Source organism: Silurus aristotelis (assembly GCF_946808225.1).
Source record: "Silurus aristotelis genome assembly, chromosome: 22".
Taxonomy (NCBI): Eukaryota; Metazoa; Chordata; class Actinopteri; order Siluriformes; family Siluridae; genus Silurus; species Silurus aristotelis.
In genome coordinates this window covers 5,292,048-5,303,048 of record NC_139595.1, presented here as the reverse complement: position 1 = coordinate 5,303,048, position 11,001 = coordinate 5,292,048, and the positions used below count along the sequence as shown (strand labels likewise).

At 37.3% G+C, this 11,001-nt stretch overlaps 1 protein-coding gene across 1 annotated transcript; it reads right to left on the bottom strand.

The window, feature by feature from the left end:
• Positions 1 to 4,417: 4,417 nt before the first annotated feature.
• Positions 4,418 to 8,877, bottom strand: LOC310717170 (uncharacterized protein). Its single transcript, XM_083524885.1, has 3 exons — positions 8,503 to 8,877; positions 6,791 to 7,138; positions 4,418 to 5,338 (listed from the first exon to the last, which is right to left on the bottom strand). Exons 1-3 carry the CDS (start codon positions 8,747 to 8,749, stop codon positions 4,452 to 4,454), a joined length of 1,482 nt encoding a protein of 493 aa, XP_083381011.1. The 5' UTR covers positions 8,750 to 8,877; the 3' UTR covers positions 4,418 to 4,451.
• Between the last annotated feature and the right edge of the window lie 2,124 nt (positions 8,878 to 11,001).

Here is an 11,001-nt window from a genome sequence, read left to right as displayed (position 1 = left end):
GAGCGCGCACGCAGATCACCAACATGCGTACAGCTGTCAATTATCCGCCTCTGTAATTGTACAAACTTAATAGATCCTTTATCTGTTTTAAATCTAATCCAACATAGTCATTTCCCTTTTTGTGTATATCACATGACCAGTAGGCTTCTTCTCTCTCATATATATATATATATATATATATATATATATATATATATATATATATATATATATACTTTTGACTTTTGACTTACACTTACACACACACACACACACACACACACACACACACACACACACACACATATATATATATATATATATATATATATATATATATATATATATATATATATATATATATATATATATATATATATATGTGTGTGTGTGTGTGTGTGTGTGTGTGTGTGTGTGTGTGTAAGTGTAAGTCAAAAGTTTGCTAAACCACTGTGTCACTAGAAGTCAAAAGTTTGGACACCTTCTTCAGTGGTTTTACTTCAGTTTTATTATGTTCAACTTGTACATTCATACTAAAGATTAACAATATGGGAAAGAGCAAATATGGAATGATGGAGTAAACAAAAACCCAGAATATGTTTAAAATGTGTTATTATTTTGCTTTGCACACTCTTGGTATTCTTATTGGTGATTTAGAACAAATTTCTTATTTTAAAAAAAGTCATTAGATTTAAATTATTTATATGCATATTTAGCAGCACCATTGCATCACAATTTCGGTTAATTTTGTCTAAGCAAAAACCATAGAATAACTAAATAGTAGGGAGGTGGTAGCTCAGTGGTTAAGGCTTTGGACTTTGGAATGGGAGGTTATGAGTTCAAATCCCAGCACCACCAACCTGCCACTCCTCAGCCCTTGAACAAGGCTCTTAACCCCCACCTGCTCAATTGTAAGTCACTCTGGATTAGTATGTCAATACCATAATACACATATCTCTAAATAATATATAACAATATTTATTATTACTGAAAGTCAAACACACTAAAAGGGGTTTCTGACTTTTCATAACCTTTTGACAATAGGGGACTTTGTTATCTGTGGGAATATAAAGTAAGCCACCATTTTGGTTCCACAGCTAGTTCCTTGTCATAGAACATTATAAAAAGACACAGGCAATATCCAAACCCATACTCTAATCTGGCCAGCTTAATATTAGTTTGATTTTCAGTACGTTATGAGGTTTTGAATGCAGTGTTATTGTTGAAACTATTGAAATAAAAAAAAAAATCTACTGTATTCAATCAAATATAAAGAGTCGAGGTTTGGATGGTATTCTTTACAGGTAATTTAAATGACAATTTTTCATAGATATATATTATTAATGAAGCATTTTTGTCTTGCTTTTGAATGCTTCGACTTTCATTATTTGAATAGTGCAAGCCCGCCTACCTCTTTGTCTTTTTTACGATCCTGATTTTGATGTGACAAAAAGACAAGGTCAATTTAAAAGGTGTTTTGATGTGGACAGATGGCACTTCTTTTTTTTTTGCTTTGACACAAAGAACACATTGCAGACCTGCTTTGATCATATCAGTCTTGGTCAGCTTCCAGCCTTTCTGCATAGGAGGCAGTTAATAGCCCGTGTCCTAAAAGCCATCTCAGCACTACCACATTGATTTTGCTCCTACACAACAAAGCACAGTATTGTAGGAAACCTTTCTAATAAGATTTATGTCACATAGATTTTTTTTTCTTTTTATTTTAGTGGAATCAGCAGTAGATAAAACCGTTTATAAAGGTGGTTGTAGACTGTTGCAAAAGCACTGACACTGGAGACTCCCTACTGCTTTGCTTCGTCCTTACATATAAACTATTTTATGTTTAATATACCAGGGTTAAAGACTAACATGCTTTGCAAATGTATTTATTTTCACAAAACATTCTCAATATTATTCCATATTACATATATATGTATTATTTTGTTAGGTATTACATCCGTTTCATGGATCACATTTATATTTCTTCATATATCCTTCCTTGTTAATGTTCAAATCCACTTATGACTGAATAGATGCTTTTTTTTTTTTGTTTAGTTTAAACGCTATAAATATTGCATGTTTGTTCTTCACTATAAGCTGTTGGTTTACAAGATTTACCTGCAGTTTATTATCCTGGGATTATTTTTGCACTAAAACTACATGAATAACTTGTTTGCACATGTGACAAAACTAATATACAACAGCTTCCTGAAATGCCAAAATCTCTGTAGACATACAAATGTGGAATTTTGGCTTATATCTATAAGGGAAAATGTGTGGCATGTCTTTTCTTATTCATGAAGACTAATAAAATCAGAATTGCACTGTTAAATTTGAATACAGTAAACAGCCAAAAGACAAATACAAGCTATAAAATTCAGGGTGACACATGTTTAACTAATGTATAAAAGGAGTGTTATTTATAATAATGAATCAATATTTTAGTACAATTCTGCACCTCCCGATGAGTAGTCTTACTGAAGAGTTCATGGTATCAAGAACACAGGAAGCATGGCAGTACAGAGAGTCACAGGTGCGCACAGGTAGGAAATGGAGCACAGAGAAATCCCTAGAAGTGGCTAAATCACGGTTGAGGCACAAGGCACTGGTGGGGCCAGTAGAAACAGGGCGAGCAGGCTTTGGCTACTTCCCGGTTGTGAGAACTGACAATGCTTAAAATAAAGAACGGCAATATCTTGTTCAGCAGGAAGTGCGGGCAGGCGTGGAGGAAGAATGAGCTAGCTGGATGGTGGGATTGGGACAAAAAGGAGCTTGGACTGGTTGGGTTAATGTTCAGCAGCGTAACATTCCCATGGGCCGACATTTGGAAAGTAGATTTCCATCATATCAGGTTCTTAGTCCAAAGCGTCTATGATGTCTTACCAAGTACTGCAAACCTCCATCTCTGGGTAAAAAGTTAGACCCCTTCCTGTTCCCTTTGTCCGGAAAGGGGATCGCTAGAACATATCCTCAGCAGCTGCTTGAACGAGCGCTATCGTTGGCGCCACGACCAAATGTTTAAGGCAGTTGCTGAGAGCTTAGCTATAGCCATTAATGCCAACAAAGGCCATTACAATCCAACGACCATCCAATTTTTTTAAGAGCTGGAGAGAAGGCCCACCCACAATCCAGAGTAAAGTCTGGTTTTCTTACTTCTGCTACAGAGTGGCAATTGCAGGTGGATCTAGATAAACGGCTAAAGAGCCCTACCAGAATATCATCTACACAACTTCGTCCAGACGTGATCATTGTCTCAGATTCTACCAAGCAATTGATTTTATTGGAACTCACTGTGCCCTGGGAAGAGCGCATAAAAGAGGCCAATGAGAGGAAGCGGGCTAAGTACCAAGAGTTAGTTGAAGAGTGTATAAGGCAGGGCTGGAAAACTCGTTGTGAGCCGTTGGAGGTGGGCTGTAGAGGTTTTGCAGAGCGTTCACTCTGTAAAGTACTTACTCTACTAGGCATCACTGGGAAGGCAAAAAGGATGGCGATTAGAACGGCAGCTGAAGCCTCAAAGAAGCCACTATATGGCTTTGGATTAAGAGGGCAGAACCGTGGGCAGTTGCTACTGGGACACAGGCTGGGGTTGCCTGGACGAGGGTGTCTGATGTTGTAAGACTCGAAACACCCAATGACCCCAGAATACATCACTGATGATGTGTCCCAGTGCATCTGCATGATGTATTTTGTATTATTTATATTTTCAAACTAATTTTTAACTCTGCAGTGAAATGTCTCCATCTAGTGATGAAGGTGTGTGTTTTCATATGACGTATATTTTTTTACGTTAGGCCAAATTGGTTATTCCAAATGGAAATCTCACTGGGCCCTGAATTTTGATATGTGTTTGAAGCTCCAACATATAGACAAATATTAGGAAATGCTTAGAAAGAGAAATACCCAAATGTCCAGGAACTGCAGGCAGGTTATATAGAAAATCCAGGAAGACAAAGCAACATGTGTCTCTCTCACACACACACACACACACACACATCTGAGATCTTGAATGTCATGTCTTCAAATGAGACAAAAAACAAGAGAAACATTTTAATTACGTTTATTTTAATTATTTATTTCATGTTTTTCCATATATAATAGTGTTGTCTAACAAAGACACTAGGCCTTTCCTAAAATGTTTTTCTGGACTTCCTCACTTCCTGCTTAAAGCTAACTCAGAAATAACGAGCACACAACCACAGACAGTACTAAGTAGAGGTCAACCGATTCATCTGTTTTCCCGCATAATTTGCACCAATAGCTGATTACTGGAACTATCGGGTATTGGCATACCGGTATATTTATATTTATACCGGTAGTTTTTCCGGGTTTACCTTATACAGCACGAGAGCGGCCTCTCAACTATCAACTATCGGTCGACCACTGGTACAAAATGCTCATTTTTGTATGAAAGCCTGTAATGATTTGCAAGACACAAGCATGGCCTTGAATATTTTAAAGAATCACAAAAGTAATCAGGGGTTTTGACCGTTCAAAAAATGTAAGCTGATGTGTCTTTTGAAAGGGTAGTACCAAGCAAATGTCTTATCGCACAGAGAGCAGTGAAAAGGCCTTTCTCCTGTATGGACACGCTGATGAGCCCTTAAGTTGGAGCCATGGGCAAAGGCTCTCCCACACTGGCGACAAATGAAGGGCTTGCTGCCACTGTGTGCCCTCTCGTGGGTGACAAGGTTCCCCCTGAGGGAGAAGCGCTTTCCACATACGGCACAGCCGTAAGGCTTTTCTCCTGTGTGAATGCGCTGATGCCTCTTCAGGTCAGCACTGCTCTGAAAACTCTTAGGACAGAAAGAGCAAGAGAATAGCTTATGCCGCATCTCAGCCATCGGCAGAACCTTCGCTTGTGTCAGCATTGTGGACACTGTGGAGTTCTGTCTGAGTGCTGTGGCTTGGCTCACATCCTGTATACTTCGTCCTCCTGCCTGTTTCACTTCTGGTTCGATTGTATATTCTATTTCTCCATTCACACCGAGATGAAAATCAGCGTGTTCAGGATGAGAAACATGAATAGCCTGTTGTAGCATAGAAGAGCAGCCTGGACCTCCACCTCGCACTGGAAAGTTCACCGAAGTCAAAGACGGCCATGATAAAGCCTCACTCTCTATCATTCCACATGGTGCCAGGTCATCTACTGTGTTTGTTAAAGGCTCTTCATTCTCCTCAGTCTTTAGAAGCAACCTATTAGCATTCCCTGCATTGCTCCTATGCCCATTTAGATGATTAAAGTCTGTCACATATTTGTAGCTAGATTCTTCTTCAGGCAGATGTTTGTTATGTAAATGCGCCGAATAATGAGATTGTGGCCAAATCTCCTCTGCAGAGCCAATGTGATTAATGTTGTCTCCTAAAACATAATGTGCGATCAGATTTAATGTAATACACAGTCAACATTAGTCAACAAGGTACAGCTAACAAGCAAACAAGCTAACATGAACAAATCTGAGTTCTAAGAGGATTCATATACAGCATGAATATACAGCAATATACAACATATATAAGTTAATCTGACAGGATCTCTAACAGCATTTCTCTTATATTCATATCTATTTGATTTAAAAGCTAGCCAAATATCTAGTATGAGCTAACCTGACAGGATTTATAAGAGCATTTCTTTCATATTTAAATCCTTTCGTTACTACAGCTAGTCAGTTAGTTAGCATGAGTAAATGTGAAATGTTTTCTGACAGGATTTAAACAAAAGAAGAAAAAAAAAAAACTCTCTCAAATCTCGGTTTATAATTGCTGTGGTGTTGTGAATAATGAAATGCGTCAATCTCACATTTGGTTTTGCAAGTTATTTTACATAATTGCCACAGTTCCATATTTTGTGGTGAAAATGCAAACCAGGAACTTCCTATTTCTTTTCCTGTAGCATTGATGAAAACAAGTCTAACGCCACCAGTGGCGGACGTGAACTTAGTAAATATAATTTGTTACTGTAATTAATAAGCTTTTTCACGTATCTGTACTTTACAGAAGTATTTCAATTTCGGGAGACTTTTATTATTTACTTTACTACATTTCAAAGTCAAATATCTTACTTTTTACTCGACTACATTTTGCAAAACCAGTTGTTCCTTTTTATTTATTTATAAGTGGATAAAAACAAGCCACTAAACATGTTATGAACTTGTTCTGATGGGTGCTTGGTGGTATCTACCTACACTAACATACACTTTAGCTTTAGTTTAAAAACCAAGTAGAACATTTTAGGAGTAATAAATAATGAAAGAATGATGAAAGTCTTTTTTTTTTTTTCTTTTGTATTTATACATTGTGTTGTGTATATACTATATTATGTTTCAATTTTTTCTTTTTTTTTTACATATTTGAACATTTATTTTTCTTTGCTGCTGTAACAGAGAAATTTCCCCACTGTGGGAAAAATAAAGGTATTTTCTAAAGGTATCTTTAGAAACTCCTGACTCAAACTTGCCACAACACCAGTCACCTTATTTAGGTGATTTTTGAGTTTTGGGCTCATGATAATTGTAATAGATATCAATTAGTGTTTGACTCAATAATAACATTGTATTAATAGATTGGTGTGCTAAGAGTCACATGAGAGTCTTTTCATTTTAAAGTTGATCAAGCGAGGAGTCTTGTGAAAAAATATAATAGGAACATTATAGCTGTAATAAATCAAAGTATTTCGTATACTTAAGTAAATTTAATGCCAACTTTTTTTTTTACTTTTATTCAAAAGCACTTTTTGTTTTACTGAAGTAATATTTTACCTACTATATGCCTAAGTATGCTGACTATATTTGAAATTTCTGTGGGATGGTTTTCCTACCTGTTGTATGGCTGTGTGTATTTGTGCATTGCTTCTGGTCAGCTTGGAAGACCTCTGAGATACACTCGACTGTGGACACAGGGGGACTCGCACCCTCCACTTTTACGGCAGCAGTACCGAGTTCTCTAATATCACTGAGAGCTGCAGTGGTCAAAGATTCCATAAGGATTTGGGACTCCTTCAACATGCACGTCTGATTTTGTTCAATGCCAGAGTTTGGATGAGAATTCCTGCTTCCCCGAACATCATTTTCCTGCAAGTTATTCGTCAGCACTGGAGAATTAGTTTCTTTATCGTTGTCTTCATTGTGACAAGTCAACGTTGTGCTGAGATCATCGACTCTGTTATCTGAGAAAGAGATTTAAACAAAACGTTAATATTATTGCTAAAGTGGATCATGTGGGTAAAGAAGAAAACATATTTGGGTGTATTGAAGTAAAAACTTCTATCTAAATCAACTCATTACAATATCAACCTTGGATATCAAATCTTTCAGGGTGGATCAGATCAGATCAGATATGGAAACATTTTACACCCTGTAGCACATTTATTTAAAAAAATATATATATTATTAATATTAGAAACAGCTCTTCAGATCTGATCACAGCTGCTGGTTAAAGAAGTTCAATCAACTTACAACCTCTGTAAACCTTAAATGTGTTGTGCAAACTGATGTACCCTAAATACCATTATTCCTAAAGATCAATCACTGATCACAATTGTTCCAAAAAACAATGAATGATCACCTAATTCCTAACGACCAATCAAGGTCACCACAGTTCAACCAATAACTGATTCCAAATGACCAATTACTAATCCTAATTGTTCATAACATCCGAGCATGATTATCACTGTTCCTATCATTTAATCACTGATCCCTTTTATTCCAAACAACCAATCACAGTCCCCACTGTTCCCATCATCCTATCACTGATCACTATCGCTCCCATCATCCAGTGACTGATCACCATTGTTTCCATCATCCCATCACGGATCACCATTGTTCCCAACAACCAATTAGGGTTACCATAGTTCCCTTTCCACCAATCACTGATCTCCATTGTTTCCAACGACCGGTCGTGATCACCCTTTTTCATTTGCTGATTCTCACTGTGTCTGTTAACCAATCATTACCATCACTGTTCCCATCAACTAATCACTGATTCCCATTGTTTCCAACAACTAGTCATGATCGTCCTTGCTCACTCACTGATTCCTATTGTTAACCAATCACTGATCTTGTGCAATTTATTTACTGGTAATACAAATAGTCATCATATCCGTAAACATTTTCTAAATGTTTCCAGACTACCGTGGTTTATTTTGTGTAAATAGGTAGATTGACCTAATTCTTAATCGGTTACATCATATTCTAACCATTTCTATTCTTCAGGAAATCTTTCTTTCTCCCTCTAAATTTGATATGCCAAGAATTATGGGGATCAAATGGATCTGCGTGTTAGTTTTTGACACCATCTGGGAGCTCCATGTTGGGATGCGTTTTTTTCCCTGAGTCTGCATTGCTGAATTGCTGTAATGGGAACTGGGGTTGCATGATCTATTTCAAGGTTGGCCCCTGCCCACCCAGTGCCACCCGAGTAGCCACGCCCCACGGCCAAACCTATGAGATTAGACACCAGATGTTTGAGAAAGACAACTGATAAACAACTCCCATTGCCAATTATAACTGAATCTGAGTAAATAATCAGGACCTGAATTTTGCATATTTTCTCGAGGCTGGTTTAAAGACACCGCGAGCAGACAAGGATTCGGCGCGTCTCTCTTTAGATCCCGTATTTTTCCCTTCAGGGCTTCGATCTCCTTCTGGCCCCGGCGGATCTCTAACCGCATTTCCACACATTCGGTGTTGATCAGTTTGCAGATCTCTGCCACCGCCGCTCTGGTCAGACTCTCCATCACGGAGGAGATCTGAGTCTCCAGAGTCATACACGTCGGCATCTTCCCAGTCTGTGATGTAATCTACTCTCCTCTGTCCCAGAAATCCTGGATCCACTATAATCCACTCCGTTCTCCTTTATTGTTTAACCTGTATCGCTGGTTACTTCCGGTTTAGTCAGGCTGCGCACAGGGTTGCCAGGTGCCACACAAATCAATATAACACCCCATTCGAGCACCTTTAACTTCACGAAAACGTTTAACGGCAGATTTAATGAATTTTATTTTTACCTATATTTTAGTTATATTACCGTTATATAGTATATAGTATAGTTACTCATTATTAGCAATCCAAATGATCATTATGTATGTTTAAAGCTATTAAGGCTTGATGTAAAATGATTCTAATTCGGAAAGCATTGTAAGATTGGACTAAATGAAAAGTAAATAAAAGGAAAGTAAATAAGACTAACATGATTTAACCAGTAAATTAAACTGTTAAAGGTAATATGTAACATATGAATACAATTTATATTGTTGTTCGTTTTTAGGTTGCACGGGTTTATTCAAAACAATCTGGCAACCTTGTGATGTGTTACGTTGCTCGATTGAAGTGACCGTAAAACCCCCGAGTGTGTGGACTGTCGTTTCACCTCAATCGATTCTCAATCGTGTTTTCTAACACACTTACCTTATAATCAGTCTAATGCAAGGTGGTAGCTCTGTGGTTAAGGCTCTGGGTTACTGGTCAGGGGTTCAAGTCCCAGTATTGCCAAGCTGACACTCTTGGGGCCCTTGAGGAAGGCCCTTAACCCTCTATGCTCCAGGGGTGCTGTATCATGGCAAACCCTGGCTTCCTAGCATCGCTTGGATATGTGAAGAAATAATTTTACTGTGCTGTAATGTATATGTGACAAATAAAGGCTATTCTATTCTGAATCTGAAATACTCAAGCTACCTACTGAAAGCTACACAGAATCCGTTCACTTTTCTTCATCTTAAAATAATGTAAATATTTTTAAGCAATATTTAAGCAAATATTTTACCTCAGCAAATGCTGTGGTATAATTTACGCATGGACAAATAGTTCAAATAATCCAAAACTATTGAAACCTTTTAGATTTTCTCATTTTTTTGTTACTGTAAGTAGTTAACCAAAATGTTCCCATCATCTCCAAAATTATTCTCTCCTTCAACTAAATGAGAAAGATGATTGTATGAACAGCACATAAGGATAGTTATAGAGAAGTAATAAATGTGTATTGAGTATTAAGACTAGGGCTGCAGCACCTACTTGATAAAATCGATAAAAATCTATACTGAAATTCGCTGTCAACGAATGCCGTTATCGATTAGTTGAGTTACGGGTTAGCATGACAGCAAGATAACACAGACGCTTGCGGAATGGCCGTGAGTACAGGGTCAACCGGCAGCAGGAACAAGTCACGGATGAAGGCGAAACATCAGCATGGTAAACAAAAACTGTGAAATCATGTGAAAATTGTACAGTTTAACAAAGTGATATTGTGTAAACTGTTTGTTTGCTAACTTTAGGACAGTCGCACTGGATCTGGTTGAGCATCAGGTTGAGCAATCTGCGAAATAGTGACAGATTTAATTAAAACAGTGAGAACAAACACTAAATCTAAAAGCAGCAAATAACAGCAGCAGTAAACGATCACATTTTCAGTCACTGTTGTGGTTTTCAGCTCATTTGTACACCAATGCATATTATTTCCTTTTTTTTTTTTTTTTTTTTTTAAGTCAAGCCTTTCAGCTTGCTACGTTCTGTTCCATTCTCTTTTTATAGCATTTAATAGAACTACAACAGTAACTTATCTGTTCAAACGTGATTTACTGCGGCTTTACAACGTACAAATGCTTCTTTTCAATGTTTTGTATATCAAATTTATGCATATATCATTAAATTATTATACAAATGAAATAAATTATATATTCTAGATCAGGGGTCACCCACCTTTTTAAAACTGAGAGCTACTTCTTGGGTACTGATTAATGTGAAGGGCTACCAGTTTGATACACACATTTTTCAGTTTGATCTGAAATAACGAATTTGCTCAGTTTACCTTTTATTATATGTTATTATTAATAATTAATAATATTCGTCTATGTGAAGACACTGATCATGTTAATGATTTCTTATAATAATCATTAACAATGATTTAACAAAGTAGGAAACAGCTATTTTTAGAAAAGGCCACAGGCTACTCAGGTGGTCCTTGCGGGCGACCTAGTGCCCGCGGGAACCATGTTGGTGACCCCTGTTCTAGATGCTTATACCTTCCCAACTGAAC

Excerpts from the sequence above, each read along its gene's own strand:
- LOC310717170 (XM_083524885.1), bottom strand. The coding sequence starts at position 8,749 with ATGCCGACGTGTATGACTCTGGAGACTCAGATCTCCTCCGTGATGGAG. Across the intron at positions 7,139-8,502 it reads AGAAAATATGCAAAATTCAG|ATAACAGAGTCGATGATCTC; the intron begins GTCCTGATTATT and ends TCTCTTTCTCAG. Across the intron at positions 5,339-6,790 it reads TACACACAGCCATACAACAG|GAGACAACATTAATCACATT; the intron begins GTAGGAAAACCA and ends ATTATGTTTTAG.